General features: G+C 41.8%; 1 protein-coding gene across 2 annotated transcripts in view; it reads right to left on the bottom strand.

Moving 5' to 3' along the window:
- Positions 1 to 1,706: 1,706 nt before the first annotated feature.
- The window catches only part of dennd2b (DENN domain containing 2B), an 84,320-nt gene continuing 65,045 nt past the window's right edge, over positions 1,707 to 20,981 (bottom strand). For both annotated transcript variants that reach the window (XM_042321170.1, XM_042321169.1), the window contains exons 15-20: positions 8,440 to 8,617; positions 4,951 to 4,992; positions 4,722 to 4,833; positions 4,062 to 4,301; positions 2,975 to 3,061; positions 1,707 to 2,285 (exon numbers count right to left, since the gene is read on the bottom strand). In XM_042321170.1, the coding sequence (XP_042177104.1) occupies positions 2,251 to 2,285; positions 2,975 to 3,061; positions 4,062 to 4,301; positions 4,722 to 4,833; positions 4,951 to 4,992; positions 8,440 to 8,617 (694 nt within the window). In that variant the 3' untranslated portion in view covers positions 1,707 to 2,250. The remainder of the gene's footprint in view (positions 2,286 to 2,974; positions 3,062 to 4,061; positions 4,302 to 4,721; positions 4,834 to 4,950; positions 4,993 to 8,439; positions 8,618 to 20,981) is intronic.

Raw genomic sequence — 20,981 nt, forward strand, 5'->3', positions numbered from 1 at the left:
GCGCTCTGGAGCAGGTTTTCATCAAGGATATCTCTGTACTTTGCTCTGTTCATCTTTGCGTTGATCCTGACTAGTCTCCCAGTCCCTGCCGTTGAAAAACATCCCCACAGCATGATGCTGCCACCACCATGCATCACCGTAGGGATGGTGCCAGGTTTCCTCCAGATGTGACGCTTGACATTCAGGCCAAAGAGTTCAGTCTTGGTTTCATCTGACCAAAGAATCTTTTTTCTCATGGTTTGAGAGTGCTTTAGGTGCCTTTTGGCAAACTCCAAGTGGGCTGTCATGTGCCTTTTACTGAGGAGTGGCTTCCATCTGGCCACTCTACCATAAAGGCCTGATTGGTGGAGTGCTGCAGAGATGGTTGTTCTTCTGGAAGGTTCTACCATCTACACAGAGGAACTCTAGAGCTCTGTCAGAGTGAACATCGGGTTCTTGGTCACCTCTCTGACCCAGGCCCTTCTCCCCCGATTGCTCAGTTTGGCTGGGCGGCCAGCTAAGAATAATGGAGGCCACTGTGTTCTTGGGAACCTTCAAAGCTGCAGAAATGTTTTGGTACCCTTCCCCAGATCTGTGCCTCATCTTGTAGCTCTACGAACAATACCTTCGACCTCATGGCTTAGTTTTTGCTCTGACATGCACTGTAAACTGTGGGACCTTACATAGACAGGCGTGTGCCTTTCCAAATCATGTCCAATCAATTGAATTTACCACAGGTGGACTCCAATCAAGTTGTAGAAACATCTCAAAGATGACCAATGGAAACAAGATGCACCTGAGGCTCAATTTCAAGTCTCATAGCAATGGGTCTGAATACGGTATTTTTGTTTTTAATTTTTAATAGATTTTCAAAAATGTCTCAAATCTTTTTGTTGCTTTGTCATTATGGGGTATTGTGTGTAGATTGATGAGGAAAATATATATTTGATACATTTTAGAAGGTTTTAACATAACAAATTGTGGAAAAAGTAATGGGGTCTGAATACTTTCCGAATGTACTGTATACCTAACCTGTTAGTCCTGAGACTATTGTCTCATCCTGACACCCTCTGTTCCTCGGTTGTCTTGGTCGGATAGAGCTAGAACATAAACATGATCTTATTCACTGAATGGCCTTCCTGTACACCAGTCAATTACCCAAATACACACTCAGTGACAGTTTCATCTCTGTACACATGTTCTGGGCTAGTATTGACTAATATAATATTACTCTCATTATAAATATGACCCAGCAATGCATTTATAGGCACCCGAAATTGACACACATTATTCAATTCCAGATTGTTGTTCCATTCATTGCCAAAATGTCTAAAATCACTAGACGTCATGTCTGACAACTCAATGACAAGTCCCCCCCCAGCATCCCAACTGTGTAGTTGGTGGGGTGGAATCCCAAAAGGCACACATAGCTACCACATGCTACCAATAACCTAATTATGTCCTCACACATCACTCCAGTGGCTGTCACTGCCATGCTTTTATCAGCTCTGCTGACTTGGAAGCTTACTGTCATCTTGCAGCACTCAAATCTGTTTTTAGTGTTTGACTTCTTTAAAATGTGTGATCCAACCGCCGTCTGTACAGAGCCACCCGGGTTCCACCTAAAGAGGAACAATGACCTTGTTCACTGACCTCGCTTCCTATAAGTGCTGATGAAGTTCTGTTTCTTCAGAACAGTAACACATAAAAAAGTTCAAAGAATCCAATCGTTTGAAGTCTTTTGTGTTTAATTACTGAATTTTACAAAGCAATGCATGTTTTAAACATTTACAATCATTTTCTTCATGTGTTAATGCATGTACAAATCCTCCCAACCAGGTGTGGAATTTACAGTTCTCATTCAGCAAAAAGACAGGACAACGATGATCTAAACTACAAAACAAAACATAGTAACTGTACATCCACTATACATCAGCATGCATTCACTCACTCAGTCTGATCATATTTTTCTCACGTACACTTTAATGTCAGTGGTTAATCAGAAACAAAGGCACATTCACTCTGTACCGTCCTACTGTAACTAGCCTCATAATTAAGGTACCAGACACCTAACAATCAAGCTACATTGGAGGGTATCACAGCCAGTTTACAGTGAAATATGTACAACATATTGACATTTCATTGATGTTTTTGATAGACAAACAAGTGAATAAGTCAATAAAATACAGAGTTTTGGGTGTATCAGATCTTCTGTTTGCAGTAGAACAAGCTTTCATGCTCCGGTATTTGGTTATTAAGTAGCAGGTTTCCTCAGTTCTTTTTGTGAAGAAACTTCATTTTACTTCCTAAAAGACACAAACAAAATACAAGTAAGAACTGTTCACGTCATGTAAACTTTTTTAACACACTTCAATGAAATTTTCCAATTGAGCCGACATCTGCAGCGTTTACTGTGAATGTGATCTCTGTGATTGTCAGGGAAATGATGTAGTGCCTCAGATGGAATCGTGGTTTTAGACTACATCAGGGATCATCAACTACATTCAGCTGCGGCTGATTTTTTCTTGAGCGGGTGGTTAGGTGGCCGGAACATAATTACAAATCATTTGTAGACTGCAAATTGACTGCAAAAAGCCCAAACATATATAATATTTGACTAAAACATAATCATTTTGAACCTTGCTTACATTTGTATACGATAACATATATCTCTTTATTATGCATGGGAATACTTTGGAATATATTTCCAAAATTAAAATCACTTGTAGCTGATTTGCTGGTGTTTTTACAGTCTTTTATGTCCAACAAATAAAACATATATTTCAAATTCCACCAGTTGGGGAACCCTGGACAACTTGGTGCTCATTACTACATCATGGCCAAATGTGAATAGGCTTCTTTTAGAACGAAACTTTGTATCATCCTACATTTTAAGCCAGGTTACAATTTGTCCCCGTGGTAAAGTGGACAGGTAAGGTCTGTTGAGGGGAAATATTTGTTTTAAGTGCAGATTCTATTTTATTTGAGAACTCACCTAGCCCTTTGAGGAACTTGTTCACTCCACTCTGCTCTGTGTCTGGTAGCTCTTCCAGGTACTGCTCCACCCTCTGCTCAAAGAGTCCTGACAGAAACACAACACAATGACAGAATAACATGAGGTAATTACCAGTGGTGTAAAGTACCTAAGTAAAAATACTTTACAGTACCACTTAAGTAGTTTTTTGGGGTATCTGTACTTTACTATTTATATTTTTGACTACTTTTACTTCACTACATTCCTAAAGAAAATAATGTACTTTTTACTCCATACATTTTACCTGACATCCAAAAGGGATGACAACACATGGTCATCCCTTCTGCATCTGATCTGGCGTACTCACTAAGCACAAATGCATCTTATGTAAAATATGTCTGAGTGTTGGAGTGTGCCCAGGGCTATCCATACATTTTAAAAACAAGAAAATGGTGCCGCCTGAAGGAATTTTAAATGATTTATACTTTTACTTTTGATACTTAAGTATATTTGAGCAATTACATTTACTTTTGATACATTTACTTTTGAACCAAATACTTTTAGACTTTTACTCAAGTAGTATTTTACTGGGTGACTTTTACTTTTACTTGAGTAACTTTCTATTAAGGTATCTATACTTTTACTCAAGTATGACAATTGGGTACTTTTTCCACCACTGATAATTATTAACATTATTACATTATTAATGTTATATTGTGAGGTAATGTTACAGTGCAGTATATCAGAGAAAGCATGTTTTGGAATGGGGTGAAATACCCTTCACTATGTGGCCAGGAGATGGCACTGAATACCCAGCTAGAACCGCTGTCGACCAGAGGGCCGTACCAGCACAGGATTGAGAAGATCCCTTTAGCGATTTTGGACTACTTTGGCAGAAAAGTGAGGGGTGGCAGAGCCTACCTCTAAAGAGCATTTCTACCAATCATTACAGTTGACATATTATTTGTATTATGATGAATTACAATGAATCCATTTTAAGAGGACAGGACACACATAACGTTATTATCTCTTAACAAGTAGACAGGACCATAATATTACAGACTGTTGTGTAGGGTGGATTAACAGGGTCATTGTAGGTTTGCTCCACCTTTGGCCCGGCATTTCCGCAGCTCCCGGTCTTGGATGAACCCCGCAAACATCTGGGACTCCATGAAGACCCCCAGGAAGCGACGGATGCTCTTGGAGGCCACAGACTTGCGGAAGGCCTCGCGCTGGAAACTGCGTTCTCCTCGCTCGCTCTGGGTGAGGAACAGGGAGTAGTGGCCGATGGTTTCCAGGAAGAAACGGATGAAGGCCTCCGACACCAGGCTGTTCAAGGAGTTACACTCTACAGAAACAGACGAAACAGGATAGGTTAGTATTATGATGCTGAAACTGAAACACACTTAATACATGTTCAATACATCTAGAAAGAAGCAACACAAACTACATGCTTGAGAATCAAGTAGGTCCTATAACATTTGTGGGAATGACACAAGAGTTATTTAGAGTTGATGTTTAACTGATATTGTGTATTCATACGTAACATTAAACAAACACTACATTCTGAACACCAGTAACCTTCAATTCAGTGAGGTGAATCACCCATTCCAGGAGTTCTCATCACTCCACAGACAGTGTATTGCTCCCAGACATGTGCTGTACATGTTCTTGTTCACAAGGTTGAAACATGGCCAGTGCTCTGTTGTCCTAATTTACACTCGTAACATCTGGTTTAGTAGAGAGTGATGATGTGTCCCTCGTTCACCTTCGTCTGACTCGCTGTCAGAGTCCTGATTGATGATGTCATTCCTCTGCTCCAGAGTTAGCTCAAGAGCAGACTGGAGTTTCCGTGGCAACAGCGAGGCCTCATCATCCATCTATACACACGCATAACAATTTAATTAGCGACAATAAACAAGAATATCAAAAGATATTATATTACAATAAACGTTCTGGTCTTTGTTACGGTGAGGTACTGGAGAATTGAGACCAACCTGTCTGAGGAAGCGGTCAGTTCCCAGGTCCACCATCAAAGCCTGCAAAAGAAACAAACAAGTCACATATTTGTGACTCATTTCAGGAAACTAGGCGTATGTCGCACATCACTACTTGACAGGAGAGGCATTTGAACATAAACATTCATTATTTATCAAAATTAGTTTTTTGGCAGAAATGCCTTCTGGAACATGTGAACTTTCATGTGCCTTCAAAACAAACTTGTATTCCATCTGTAAATACAAATAAAATGGTTAAATTACAAGTCTAGTTGGTTTAGCCACGGAAAAAGACAGGAGCCATCCTGCTAGCCATGATTGGCTGAGATAATGGATGTCGAGAGATGAGTTTGGATTGGTCTGACGTGTAGCATGCTTCTGTCTATAACTTGAGCTGTTCAGCATGTGTTGATAGTCCTTTCTACCTCAACATTTTTGAAAGATATAAGGTTAGCCATCGAGAACTGCAAAGGTTATGCTACTTTTCTCAACACAATTGATGCACTGAATTTAGCGGGAGCTATCAACAGATCAGTTGGAAAAAGTGATGGGCTACTTTCTGCACATGCCAAAAGTAGTTCACCGTGTGAACCGGAGTGACTTGACACAATACTGGCCAAACAATATGTACCTACAAACAAAACAGAGTTAAATGGTTCCAGTCTGCTGTGAAGTGTTCATCCATGTATACAGGTAAGAATCTCGCTACATCTTCAGATATTATACATTTCTAATTTTGTCAGAAATTCGTTTTCATTGCAAGTTAAAGCATACTGTTCGCTAGCTATCGAGAGTTAGCTTGCTGGCTCGCTATCTAACGTTACTTGTATGATAGGTATAGTAATATTATTTGAATCACAAAACCATTTGCATTATTAGTTATAGCCTAATGTTAGCTAGCTAACATTGAACCTAGTTGGTTAACTTAAGCTGCAGATTCATACTAAGGCTATGAGAATGTTTGTATTGGTAGTAGTATGAGTTGGGATTATTCCGGTTCATTGTTTAGCTAGATAGCTACATGTCTAAACAAAGGACTCCACTTCACCAGATGATTACATGACCCATCAAGTTAGCCAGGTGTGTCTGGGGGTGATTGCGGCCATCTATTGTATTTCTAGACAATAGTGACCCATCCACTTAGCTAGATGTGGCTGGGGGGTGGTTATAGCATTTCCTTCATATGACCCATCACTTTAGACAAGTGTGTCGGGTAAGTGTCATCTAATAATTCTAAAATAGTTTTATCTGGACACTCTCTGTCTTGATATTGCTACTATGCAAGTAACCATTTCACTGTACCGTTTACCCCTTTTGTATCCTGTGCATGTGTGTGTTTGCCAGAAGAACAACATGACCTGCACCAAAGTCAGATTAGGATATAGGCCAAGGACTACATAAAGTGTATTTTTACCTGGAGGTCATTTTTTATGTGTAGGCTACTACTTTTATCACTTTTAGTCATGAAATCTTTGGTTGTTCACTAACCTAGTCACTCTGTTTAGCACATGGCCTCACATGTGAATCCTTAAAGAGATGAGTGTGGTTAAGGATTAAGAGGGTGTGAACAATGCTGAATGGGTATAGACAAAGGAGAGCTCTCCAGTAGGTGTACCAAAACATTCAAGGGCCATTTTCTCAAAAGTGGGGTTACAAGTTTATCAACCTACAAAGCGTACTTTGTTCCACAACTGCAGTGTATGATGTACCATTTTCTACCGCAAAGGCTCTACTTTTATCCAATGTAAAAAAAAATAAAAAAAATAAAAAATGTTGATACATTAGACAGAATCAAGGTGGTCGATCACATTTAGGAATCTTCAGTCAAATCCAGGCTTCTTCCATGTGCATACAGTGGTTTAAAGTGAATACCAATGCCCTCTACAAATAAATCAAACTCTCCATCAAGAGAAAGACGAGCTCTTCCAGAAGTTGGAAGTGTTATACCAGTGTTAAAACGAGATCTTTAAAAGCAGCGAAAGATACTTGGGGAATTTTAATTGAGTCGATCAGCAACATCAAGACAAATGTAAACAGTCAACAGATACTGTTGCCAGGCCATTAAAAGCCTTGTGTTAAATATGACAGACAGGGTAAGATGGTCTGTTCACTCATACCATGGGCCGAGGGCAGATGCTGCTGACTCGGACTAACTGTGTTAATAGCAGAGAGCTGGACTTTACGAGGCCTGATGGCTTCTCCTGCCAGGCTTTTATTGAGGGCCAGAACCTCCCTCTCTCCCTCCCTACTGGGGCCCGGACCCCAGAGCTGAGGGCTGAGGCTGCCCTGGCATGGGCCCTGCAGACTGCAGCAGCTGCCAACTGCCAAGGCCACATTCACTGGGGGGTTTAGGTCAGTGTCAGCCACACTACAGCACGTTGAGGCTGGAGGAGTTGTTGCTACTTTAACAAGGACGGATTCAAGTGATTTCCCCCTCTTTCCACACTGCCTTGGCAAATCAGCGCTCCGTTCCAAGAATGCCGCAGAACAGAGCAGAACGGTCCAGCTGGGAGAGCAGAGAAGCAGACACGTCTTCTTTCCCTCCTCCCTCTGTAATTGGTGACAAAACTGCTGCAGGTCAACGTCCTGTCAGGCTTTGACCACAGCGAGACTGCTGTACAGCACTGAACAGGCAATTATAGCTATAGCAGGCCTCACACTGTGTGTGGAATCTGACAGCTCAATACTAGAAAGCTCATGGCTTGAATTCTAATACTGAATACTGGGAGCCTACAGTGTCCATGGCAGCAAAACAGAGGAAACAGGTCATATTACACTCAGCGCTCTGAGAGAATTCAAGTCTGACCCGATCTTTCAAAAACAGAATGCTATTGCTCAATGTGTGACTGTGAATTTAACAAGAGGCTGATTTAGAACGATTTCTGGTATGAATGCTTAAATGAATAAACGTTTAAAAAAAAGTTTGAGGGTAAAATTGCTCTGAATCACTGGAAGGTCCAGCATTCTTTCTGTGACAGTCATCATGAGAGTGTGGTTTCATCCTGGACCCAGGGGTGGTCCTGGGTCTCTTGAGGGAGGTTGGGAGGAGCACCATGATAGCTGTCTCGTGAGATGTCCCAGTTACTGTATATCCGGATGCTTCTGAATCTGTCCCATGGCTGCACCAATCAGCCAAGAGGATCAACATACCTACGCAATTCTCTTCAGAAATATAAGTCCCTCATTGGGTAAATGTTTAATGAAAACAAGCAGGGTAATTGACTGTGTAATATACTGTATGTTGTTGTGGGCGTTATACTGCTGACCAGTAACAGGAAGGCCACTCCCCAGCCCAGTGTCTAACAGAGAGATGGAATGTGACAGTGGAATAGCCTCTAATCTGTAGCCTCAAGCTAACAAAATCAGAGGCGCAGAATGAGGAGGAAATTAATAGAGCCAATACATTAAACCTGGTCTAAGAAAAGCAAGACAGTGGGAGACAAAGATGAAAAGCCAGAGAGAGAGAGATGGAGAAAATGAAGTACCAACCTCTTCCACAGGCAGGTCTTTGAGTTTGGGCAGAGAGCTGGACAGGAGCCCCAACAGGAAGGGCGTGGGGCAGCAGACGATGTCCACCATGGAGGCAGGCAGGACGGGGATGAAGGTGTGCTGCCAGGAGAAGGGATAGAGCAGAGCCACCACCGCGTGCATACAGCTGGACAGGGTACTGCAGAGAGGGAGACAGACAACCATAGAATTACATATAGAATCACTATATCAAATCATTTTAAGATCTCTATGGGGACAGTCAACATCAGATACAGCTGGACAGGGTACTACCGGGGAGGGAGACAGACAACATCACTCACCTTTACACTCACAACACAGAACTGCAGGGGGCCCATCAGTAAAACCAGATATGAACATTGTTAGGGGAAAACATGGGTATGTCAGATTTTCCATCAGATTGCCCACATTATCCTGACCTTTGAAAGGGAGTGGTGGATTGTGTTTTGAAGTGAACACTGAATACTCCTAAAACAACAGCCAGCAGCGGACAAAGAACGACAAACAGATGCAACAAAAATGTGGACCCTCACATTCCTCTATAAAACACAGAATAAAAGCTTATTGAGATTTGTTTAAAGTTCATCATTATCTGCCTCTAATATCAAGAAGAGAGCCGAATGAGAGCGTATTGCTTAACGTCATAAGTGAACCAGTCTTTCCAACGTCCAAACCAAACAACAACCTGATCCTCTTTTTTCTTGAAACAATTACTTTTGTATATGTGAGGCGAACCAGTGTGGCTATGTACCCTGGCTTAACACCGTGTTCCTTCCTCCAGTTGGTCTAAGGGACAGTCTGAAATCCATTCTCAACAGGCTGTTCTTTCTCTCCAACAACAGAAGAAAAGAAGAAAAAGACAGGAAAGGATAGAGCAGAAAGAAATCCCTCCTCCTGACACTCAGCTGCCAGGAGAGAGAGGTCTGTACAAGACTTCCCATTGGAGCAGCCAGTAGCGGGAAAAATACCCAAATGTCATACTTGGGTAAAAGTATAGATACCTTAATAGAAAATGACTCAAGTAAAAATGAAAGTCACCCAGTAAAATACTACTTGGGTAAAAGTCTAAAAGTATTTGGGTTTAAATATACTTAAGTAATTAAGTATCAAAAGTATAAATAGTTTCAAATTTGCTTATATTAAGCAAACCAGAAGGCATCATTTTCTGTTTTACATTTTATTTACAGATAGCCAGAGGCACACTCCAACACATCATTTATACACGAAGCATGTGTTCAGTGGGTCCACCAGATCAGAGACAGTAGGGATGACCAGGGTTGTTCTCTTGATAAGTGTGTGTATTGGACCATTTTCCTATCTTGCTAAGCATTCAAAATGTAATGAGTGCTTTTGTTGTCAGGGAAAATGTATGGAGTAAAAAGTACATTATTTTCTTTAGGAATGTAGTGAAGTAAAAGTTGTCCAAAATATAAATAGTAAAGTTAAGTACAGAATTGTTTTTTAAAAAACTACTTAAGTAGTACCTTCAAGTGTTTTTACTTAAGTACTTTACACCACTGGGAGCAGCAGACAGGCAGACAGGTTCACCCATGGCAACCATTCACAAGCTTTAATCTGTTACGTTTCCACCTCTTCCACAGTGTAACACCCTTAAAACCTCTTGCGTCGACCCGAGACGCAGACGTCTCATCTAGCCATCAGCAAATGCAAATGCGCTACGCCAAATGCTAATAGCACTCGTTAAAACTCAAACGTTCATCAAAACACACATGCAGGGCACTGAATTAAAGCTACACTCATTGTGAATCTAGCCAACAAGTCAGATTATTAAAATGCTTTTCGGCGAAAGCATGAGAAGCTATTATCTGATAGCATGCAACACCCCGAAATACCTGAAGGCGACGTAAACAAAAGAATTAGCGTAGCCGGCGCTACACAAATAGCAGAAATAAAATATAAAACTTTCATTACCTTGGACAAGCTTCTTTGTTGGCACTCCTATATGTCCCATAAACATCACTATTGGGTCTTTTTTTCGATTAAATCGGTCCATATATACCCAAAATATCCATCTATGGAAACTGTGTGATTCAGAAAAAAACACCGTTTAAAAACGCTACGTCATTTTTTTAAATTAAAAAAGTTGACGATAAACTTTCACAAAACACTTCGAAATACTTTTGTAATCCAACTTTAGGTATTAGTAAACGTTAATAATCTATCAAATTGATCACGAGGCGATGTGTATTCAATAGCTCCACGATTTCAAATCATCTTCCGAAATCTCTCTTCCAAAACTTCCTGTCGGAGACCGGATGGAAAGTGGTCTCTCTTCCTCGTTTGACCAAGAAACAACGAGAAGGCAATTGACAAGACTGGTGACATCGTGTGGAAGCTGTAGGACTTGCAATCTCGGGCCCATTTAATTTCGTGCCTCTTAAACAATACATGCAAGTGGCGCATGGATATTTTTTTCAGTTTTCAGTGATCAGTTTTTCTTGCGCTTTTCGATGAAACAGACGCTCTGTTATAGTCACAGCGGTGATTTAACCAGTTTTAGAAACGTGAGAGGGTTTTCTATCCACACATACGAATCATATGCATATACTATATTCCTGGCATGAGTAGCAGGACGCCGAAATGTTGCACAATTTTTAACAGAATGTTCGAAAAAGTAGGGGGTCGACTTAAAAGGACAGCCCACAGCTAAGACCTGCTCTATAAACATCTGACAGGCTGATTACACTAGGCACTGCCACTGTGGCAACACACACAGTAGGTCCACTCCCTCACCCTCAGATGGGTTGGGTGTGTTACAATAGTTTAACACTTGAATCGATTTGATATTACCCAAAACAGCACCCTTACCGCTGGTGAATTTTGACATCTGTGGCTTAACACAAAATCACAAATAGTATGTCGTCTTTCTCACAGTCCCAAGTTTGTTGACAGTGGCCGACCCTCCTCCCCTCTGTCCCCCTGCACTCGATACAGTCCATGTACACACAGATAGGGAGGGGAAATAAGCCATGAGGCCCATCAGAAACACACAGCTACCACAACTCTAAATCAGTGGGGATCAAACACTCCACTTAAGATGAATGCACTGTTAATAAGGAATGTTGTCTATAGTTGTTCTCTTCAACAGCAGAGGGCACATCTTATCAAACACACAGTAATCCCACTACATATACAGTGGGGCAAAAAAGTATTTAGTCAGCCACCAATTGTGCAAGTTCTCCTACTTAAAAAGATGAGAGGCCTGTAATTTTCATCATAGGTACACTTCAACTATGACAGACAAAATGAGAAAAAAAATCCAGAAAATCACATTGTAGGATTTTAAATGAATTTATTTGCAAATTATGGTGGAAAATAAGTATTTGGTCACCTACAAACAAGCAAGATTTCTGGCTCTCACAGACCTGTAACTTCTTCTTTAACTTCTTGGATATAGGGGGCGCTCTTTTAATTTATGGATAAAAAAACGTGCCCGTTTTAAGCGCAATATTTTGTCACGAAAAGATGCTCGACTATGCATATAATTGGCAGCTTTGGAAAGAAAACACTCTAAGGTTTCCAAAACGGCAAAGATATTATCTGTGAGTGCCACAGAACTCATGCTACAGGCGAAACCAAGATGAAACTTCAACCAGGAAATGGGCAGAATTTTTGAAGCTCTGTTTTCCATTGTCTCCTTATATGGCTGTGAATGCGCCGGGAATGAGCCTGCCCTTTCTATCGTTTCTCCAAGGTGTCTGCAGCATTGTGACGTATTTGTAGGCATATCATTGGAAGATTGGCCATAAGAGACTACATTTACCAGGGGTCCGCCCGGTGTCCTTTGTCTAAATTGGTGCGTAATCTACAAGTTGCACGCAGTCATCCAGTGATTGAGAGGAGAGAGGAGGCTTTCAACGAACGATATATCATGAAGAGATATGTGAAAAACACCTTGAGGATTGATTCTAAACAACGTTTACCATGTTTCAGTCGATATTATGGAGTTAATTTGGAAAAAAGTTTGGCGTTTTGAAGACTGATTTTTTTTTTTTTTTTTTTTTGGTAGCCAAACGTGACGCACCAAACGGAGCAATTTCTCCTAAACAAATCATCTTTCAGGAAAAACTGAGCATTTGCTATCTAACTGAGAGTCTCCTCATTGAAAACATCTGAAGTTCTTCAAAGGTAATGATTTTATTTGAATGATTTTCTGGTTTTTGTGAAAATGTTGCCTGCTAATGCTAACGCTAAATGCTACGCTAGCAGCGCTAGCTGTTACACAAATGCTTGTTTTGCTATGGTTGAGAAGCATATTTTGAAAATCTAAGATGACAGTGTTGTTAACAAAAGGCTAAGCTTGAGAGCTAGCATATTAATTTCATTTCATTTGCGATTTTCATGAATAGTTAACGTTGCGTTATGGTAATGAGCTTGAGGCTGTATTCACGATCCCGGATCCGGGATGGCTCGACGCAAGAAGTTAAGAGGCGCCTCTGTCCTCCACTCGTTACCTGTATTAATGGCACCTGTTTGAACTTGTTATCAGTATAAAAGACACCTGTCCACAACCTCAAACAGTCACACCCCAAACTCCACTATGGCCAAGACCAAAGAGCTGTCAAAGGACACCAGAAACAAAATTGTAGACCTGCACCAGGCTGGGAAGACTGAATCTGCAATAGGTAAGCAGCTTGGTTTGAAGAAATCAACTGTGGGAGCAATTATTAGGAAATGGAAGACATACAAGACCACTGATAATCTCCCTCGATCTGGGGCTCCACGCAAGATCTCACCCCGTGGGGTCAAAATGATCACAAGAACGGTGAGCAAAAATCCCAGAACCACACAGGGGGACCTAGTGAATGATCTGCAGAGAGCTGGGACCAAAGTAACAAAGCCTACCATCAGTAACACACTACGCCACCAGGGACTCAAATCCTGCAGTGCCAGACGTGTCCCCCTGCTTAAGCCAATACATGTCCAGGCCCATCTGAAGTTTGCTAGAGAGCATTTGGATGATCCAGAAGAAGATTGGGAGAATGACATATGGTCAGATGAAACCAAAATAGAACTTTTTGGTAAAACTCAACTCGTCGTGTTTGGAGGACAAAGAATGTTGAGTTGCGTCCAAAGAACACCATACCTACTGTGAAGCATGGGGGTGGAAACATCATGCTTTGGGGCTGTTTTTCAGCAAAGGGACCAGGACGACTGATCCGTGTAAAGGAAAGTATGAATGGGGCCATGTATCGTGAGATTTTGAGTGAAAACCTCCTTCCATCAGCAAGGGCATTGAAGATGAAACGTGGCTGGGTCTTTCAGCATGACAATGATCCCAAACACACCGCCCGGGCAACAAAGGAGTGGCTTCGTAAGAAGCATTTCAAGGTCCTGGAGTGGCCTAGCCAGTCTCCAGATCTCAACCCCATAGAAAATCTTTGGAGGGAGTTGAAAGTCTGTGTTGCCCAGCAACAGCCCCAAAACATCACTGCTCTAGAGGAGATCTGCATGGAGGAATGGGCCAAAATACCAGCAACAGTGTGTGAAAACCTTGTGAAGACTTACAGAAAACGTTTGACCTCTGTCATTGCCAACAAAGGGTATATAACAAAGTATTGAGATAAACTTTTGTTATTGACCAAATACTTATTTTCCACCATAATTTGCAAATAAATTCATTAAAATCCTACAATGTGATTTTCTTTCTCATTTTGTCTGTCATAGTTGAAGTGTACCTATGATGAAAATTACAGGCCTCTCTCATCTTTTTAAGTGGGAGAACTTGCACAATTGGTGGCTGACCAAATACTTTTTTGCCCCACTGTAAGTGTCCACGCTCTATCACAACGTCAATATTGATGTGCATACAGCCTCTCCTTGATGGAACCTTTATCTTGTTTTGGTACAGTTTACTGTGAATAGATCTATGAGTAAAATGGCAAGTTATTATAGTTAATGAACACTGTAAAGCGAGACCAGTATCTACATGGCTCAACAACTGCAGCCCCATGGTCTGTTCAGGTTTCTTATTCACCCATCATAACATGGAGCAGAAAGCAGTCTCAGTTTCACTGTCTGAGTTTTATTTGCAGAAGGAGCTGATCCTTTTGAACAGATCCAGTCTCCGGGGTTTGACATGTTCCACCAGGGAGTGATGGGGTACAGCTCTCAGAACCTCAGCCACAGGCAAGACAGAGCTAGCGCTGCAGAGGAGAGGACTGATACCATGAGTATCACTTACACACTCAGTCCTGAGGGAAACACTCATGGGAAATGATGAACTTGCAATAAAAACACAATCTCTGCCCAGAGCTGCCAGTCAACTCTCTAAGGGTGCGTGCCAAATGGCACTCTATTCCTTATATATTGCACAACATTTGACCAGAGCCAATATGGGCAGTAGTGCACTACATAGGGAAAAGGGTGCTATTTGGATCACATTCTAAAGCGGAAAGGAATGGCAGACCTTTACAGACCAGGTCATAACAAAACCATATCCGCCTAACCATCCACTTAAGTTTAGAGGATACTAACTTTGCTTTGTGATATATTGCATTTGGGGTTATATAAGCATGTCAGATCGGGAATGGTTGTCCTGGGTCTGTCTGTGGCTGACCATGCAGATTCCCAGGAAACTCTCAGGATAGAGAGGCTTACTCTGCCAAACTCACAGGTGCAGGATGGAGAGTCCCAGCGTCAGCAGCACTGTCCACAATCCCAGACGGGCCCATTTCAGCCCAGGACAAATACAGGCCCTGGCAGGAGCATCGGTACAGCTGTTGACTAACAGCTCCTCATACTGAAGCACATACATATTTTTCTGGGTGAGAATCAGTGCTTAATTTGTAAATCGGGAGGTAGCGGAACAAAAAAGTTAGTGCGAGTGGGGTTAACCTGGGGAGCTCTGATGTACCAGAATGCATGAGAGACAAATCCCCTTTAATAAAGTACTGCATGCAGATCATTGCATTTGCGTAGTGGCATAGAGAAGTAGAGCAGAGGCACTTACAGAAGTTGCACACATGGAGAACATTTTTAGTAGCCTAGGGTCTGCAAAAAAATGTTGCCTTTTATAAACACATTTCATGCAATTCTGCATCATTTTACATGACTGGAGAATTTGGCAGAATCTTTTTTAATACCGTACAAATGGTCAAAATAACAGTATACTTTGACAGACACACTGAGATCAATAAAAACAACATTGTCTGTCACGCCCTGACCTTAGAGATCCTTATTTATTCTTTATGTTTGGTTAGGTCACGGTGTGACTCGGGTGGGAAAATATGTGTTTTTTATTTCTTTGTTGTTTTGCAGAGTGTGGTTTCCAATCAGAGGCAGCTGTCTATCGTTGTCTCTGATTGGGGATCATATATAAGTTGTGATTTTCCGTTTGGATTTTGTGGGGTGCTATTTTCTGTTTAGTGTCTGTGCCTGATGGAACTGTTCGCTTTCGTTTTTTGGATTTGTTATTTTTGTTTGAGTGTTTCTTGTAAATAAATATCATGAACACTTTCCACGCTGCGCTTTGGTCCACTCTTCCTTCCACCACGATGAGCGCTACACTTGTCTTGAATCCATCAATAGTCTAGACATAGGTGTGTGGAGACACATATTGTAGGTTACAATGTGAAGAGGAAATGATAGTCCTAAAAATGCTTTCCAGTTTCACTGACTCCCCCAATGATGTGCAGCTCACTGGCTGGTGATTCGTGCCAAAAGCCTCACTCTCTTTTGTTTTATCTCTTTTGTTTTACTTTGTAAAACAATATTTGGAAGTTGATCAAAAATGTTGGTAGCCTACAGCAAACAGATTAGAGTCTTCTCTTTTCAGCAGGAGGAGCCATTTGCTTTCCAATCTGTTTTCCTGCAATTGTATTTGAAATATTGCCTGTTTTATCTGCATGCTGTTCACTGACAGATTTAGGCTATGCCTTGTTATTGGCTACACACAATCCATAGCTAGTTAAGTTGTTAAAATAAGATAGTGATCTTCTGTGGCTAAATTACAGGCTCTCTCATGGTGTACTAGGCTATTCTGAATTATTTCATTTCTTTCTGAACAGACAGCAGTAACTCTATAACTTTGGCAAATGTATTTAAATGTATCAGGGGTGCTGCAGCTCCTCCAGAACCCTTCGCACGGCTATGATTATATAAGGAAATAAATGATGAAGTGCAACGCTGGAGAGATGAGAGTTGCAGAGAGAGATCATAGAATGTGAATCTCATTCTAGTTCTGTGAGAGATACAGGCGTGCTTCTCACACAGCCATGGCCACGCGTTGGTCTCAAACCTAAACCCAGGCCGGCCCAACCTGAATCAACTCGAATATCAGGCCCGGGCTGAAAATCTACTTTTTCACATGACGAATGAACTTTGAACGCTTTTATTAGGATCCGGCTCAAATTAAGCAATGGTGCGAAGGATGAATGAGTGTGTGCATACTGCTCATTGGTGCATCTAGTAGAATGCTTAGTATTCACATAGAGCTCCAATGTCTTTTCCTCACTTCCTCTCCATAAGGATCTCAAGTTCCCATCACAGCCTAGGCTTGGACTCCCTGGTATGAACAGTTGTAGTGGAAGCTGTTGAACAGTAAGACCAGGCTTCCCTTGGGCAACCCTACATATGGTCCTATTCAAGCCTATTGATTCCAATGCTTCTTGTGGGCAGCATTGCCGGGTGTGTGTATATAATAATAATAATAATAATAATAATTATGGGAAAGTTAGATGGTTGGCCTCTGGTTTCCATCTTCTCGGTTTCCCTCTTCAGTCTCACAGAAATATTTTACATACAGTATGTTTCCACTGTGTTCATCCACTCCACCTTTGGGCGTTAGAAATACACACAGGGAAAGTGTTAAGATGTTGTAGGTTGTTAGGTGCGGTGCCAGCATTGCTCAGTGTGATACAACACTGTTCAGGAGTAATAAGGGACTAAATAAACGGTACAGCTTGTTCCCAGATTAGAGTGGTACACTGTAGCTACCTACAGTGGCTCACTTTAACAGACTGGGGTTACAGACACACACCATATTATACAGCTGCTGCTGCTGGAGTCTGGAGCAATGGGCTCTTCCTGAATCTAATGCAAATCCCAGTCATTTCAACAGGTGGGAGAAGAAAATTATGAATGGAGTTTGAATGGAGGATTTTAAACTAATAAAAATGCAATACATCTGGTGACTACCATGTGTTAGTTTGAAGTTTTCTGATGTTACAGGGAGTGGTGTAAGGGGAAACGAGGTACAGAAAACAGCCTTCCTTCTCCCTCTCAGAAAACAAGAGCCTGATTAATTCACCATGACCACGAGAAAAGCTTTCAGAGGCGGTCTTTTGCTCTCGCTCTGCACCCCCGCTCTTTCTTCCTCCCTGTTTCTCCCTCTCTTACCCTCCATCTTTCTCCCACTCATACACACACTACCTTTCCCCCTAATCCCCTGTCTCTTCTACTGTGGGCCGCTCAGCAAATACAATAGAAACATTGACTTATTAAAGCACCTCAGTAATCGGAAACGACCTCCATATTATCAGATTGGCCAAAAAAAGAGAAGTGATTCAATCACCTCTACACCCACAGGCTAGGTTGAAGATGGGAAGGTTAAGACAACAAAGTCATTCTATACAAAAGCGTTCGAAAATAAACAAATGCATGGAAACAGCTCCATTGATATCTACTAGCGCCGTTCCTAACTAGCAACGCTGGTCACATGAATTGCAAAGAGTTCTGGGATATTAGAATCCTCTTGTCTTAACCTGTATATTTTGAATCTAGCCCACAGGCAAGCCTTAACAATGGAGGAATGGCAGGGAAGAAGTTGAGACCCGCCCATTTAGACCCACTGAGAGGCAGATCAAACAAGCCAACACTCTCTCTGTGGTGGTAACCCTTCTCTGTCCTTAGACCCATAATAACTGGAAGATGATGTTTACATTATGAGCACTGCAGCAATCCCAGCACAGAGCCTTCAGGTAAATCTGGTTAAGCAATTACAGTCTGACGTAACCGATGATGAATTCATGTAATTAGGCATCAAAGTTGTTATTACAGCAGCCATTTGCTGGTTAATCATCATCAGTTCTGAGTAACTGTCTGTCTGGCTGTTTGATGTCACAGATAAGCAGCAACATGTCTGATATAAAGCATTTTTATACATACAAAGACGCTTGCTTTTGGCAAACGACCCGTTGTGACCTCTTAATCAAGTCATACACATCCTACAGTACAAATAAAGGGTTAATGCAACAGTCCATGTAACCCCATAAGGCTTGGCCCTAATTTACTCGCCGCATGGCAGGTGGCCCAAGGCAATGCCAAAGGGTCAGTATTGCCTTGTAACTTAAGCTTCATGCCTTGTATGTAATTTCATACATTTTTAAAGTAAATAAATAATAGCATACATGCTTTGAAATTCGCTTCTCGTGACCATTTCTTGATCTTAGTCGGCTAAACACATAATACTTGATTGCACATGATTTTACCATAATATCAAATGGAGTCAGATAAACATTAAAAAACCCTAAGGCCTATGTCTAATTAGCATAATACTACTAATAAAAAACATACAAAATAGTCCGTTCAAGCTAGAGATATGTTGTTTTGCATTGGATCCACTGCATCCACTGCAAATAGTATTATTTTTGTCATTCCCATGGTATACAGTCTGATATAACATGGCTTTCAGCCAATCAGCATTCAGGGCTCGAACCACCTGGTTTAAAAATAATACTTATATATCAAATCTTACCACAGTACAACCCAGTGGAGACACATTCCCTAACATAGCCTGTTTGGTGTTTTCCCTCCCTCAGATCCTTCTCCTATTGGATATAGATTACACCCAGACATACATCATGTTGTGTTGGAAGGGATTTCTGGGATTGAATTGCGTTCTCTGTCTCCCATGGGATCAGACCCTTTTACCAGTGAAGTCAGTAGAGGGTCTCTTCCCTTCTCCCCAACACGGCCCAATGACGCCCAGAGTGGCTCCTTGAATCCTGTTTAAAATGGGAACTGAGACACAAGGGGTCTGGTATGTGTTCTGGGGCACTCTGGCAGCTAGAGCTCCATTTATTGTGGTTCTGGGTGTGTCCAGTTAGACACACACAGAAAGGACTGGTTGGTTTGTGATGCTAATCCACAATGAAAACGTATTGTTTTGCCTTTATTAAGAACCTGAATAAGACCTGAATGGTGAAGTATGTCATTGTGTTGATACAAAGCAGGTTTTATGATAAGTAACAGTATATGGTTTTCAATGAAGTTCTAACATTGAGCAGGACTGTAGTCTGTAGTACTATAGTTTGTAGTACTGTAGTTTGTAGTACCGTAGTCTGTGGTACTGTAGTCTGTAGTACTGTCATCTGTCAAGACTCATGGTGTTGATTTTCAGTGTTGTTCACTAACAGTACCTCAGACACAGACTATTCGATACAGCTCTCAAGTCCTTGCTGCTGTTCACAAGAGCCCTTAGAAATGGGTGACTGATTAACAATCTTTGGGTGATGAGCAAACTGACATGTACCCGGGAGTCGTTGTCTCAAACGGCAGAATGACGACAGAAACAGCTTTCTCTGAGTCCCCCTGGGTAGAGAGAGGGCTGTCGTAAACAGGCCAGGCAGGGACCAGGGAGGGAACATGGCGCCATCAGTCACACAGTGACAGTGAAGCCATAGATCAGAGGGGAGAGTCGCTGCACACAGGAAGTACATTCCTTCCCCTCACAGTCACTGCCCCCACTGATGTTTGTTTAAACTGTCCTCTGATATGTAGAGATTACCGTTCAACACAATCCTGCCCCCCTCTAACAGAGCCCCTCAGCCCAGAGTGCTGTCCTATAGCCAGGGGCAGATTGCTGCCTGGTGGGACTCTGGCTCCTTGGAGATCCCCAGCTCCATGTTATCTGCACCACCCCACCCCACCCTGACTGCCGGGGTTGGACAGTGGCCCCCGGCAGAGAGATGACCCACTTCTGGAACCACATCAGTTGTGAGTACATGCAGGGAGAATTAATTTAACAGCTCTAACGATGTCCCCACGTGCTAAACCCGTTAAGCACCAACTGACAAACCCACAGTAGAAGGCTGCTATTTGCCGTGCAGATTGGGTGAATGGCAAGCAGCTCGACTGAGGAATTAAATCTGCCATCAACAGTTAGGGTGAGCCAGAGTGCACTGGCAGAGTGGCAGGGCAATCCCCACTATTGGAACTGTTATACATACTATGTAAATGATCTCTCTTTGAAGTTAGTCCATTTTTTAAAGTTCAGGATATGTCATCTCTGTGAGAGGAAATGCACCAAGACATGTAAAACAGGGTTATGATGACGGTATCATAGTCAGTCTGTATTGTATAGCCACATGTCCAGAAAGATACAGATAGAGGATCCCTGAGCTCAGCAATGTGGGTCTGAGAAAAGTCAGATCTCTGTGTGAACGTAAACAGAAAAGGGAAAATGTACAAGAGCTTGAGATAAAATCCCTCTCATGTAAGGCAGATGTTATTGTAATGGGGTTAGAATAGGTGGATTCACTGCAGAAAAAGACAGTGGACTT

This window comes from Oncorhynchus tshawytscha, linkage group LG04 (assembly GCF_018296145.1).
Source record: "Oncorhynchus tshawytscha isolate Ot180627B linkage group LG04, Otsh_v2.0, whole genome shotgun sequence".
NCBI classification, from domain to species: domain Eukaryota; kingdom Metazoa; phylum Chordata; class Actinopteri; order Salmoniformes; family Salmonidae; genus Oncorhynchus; species Oncorhynchus tshawytscha.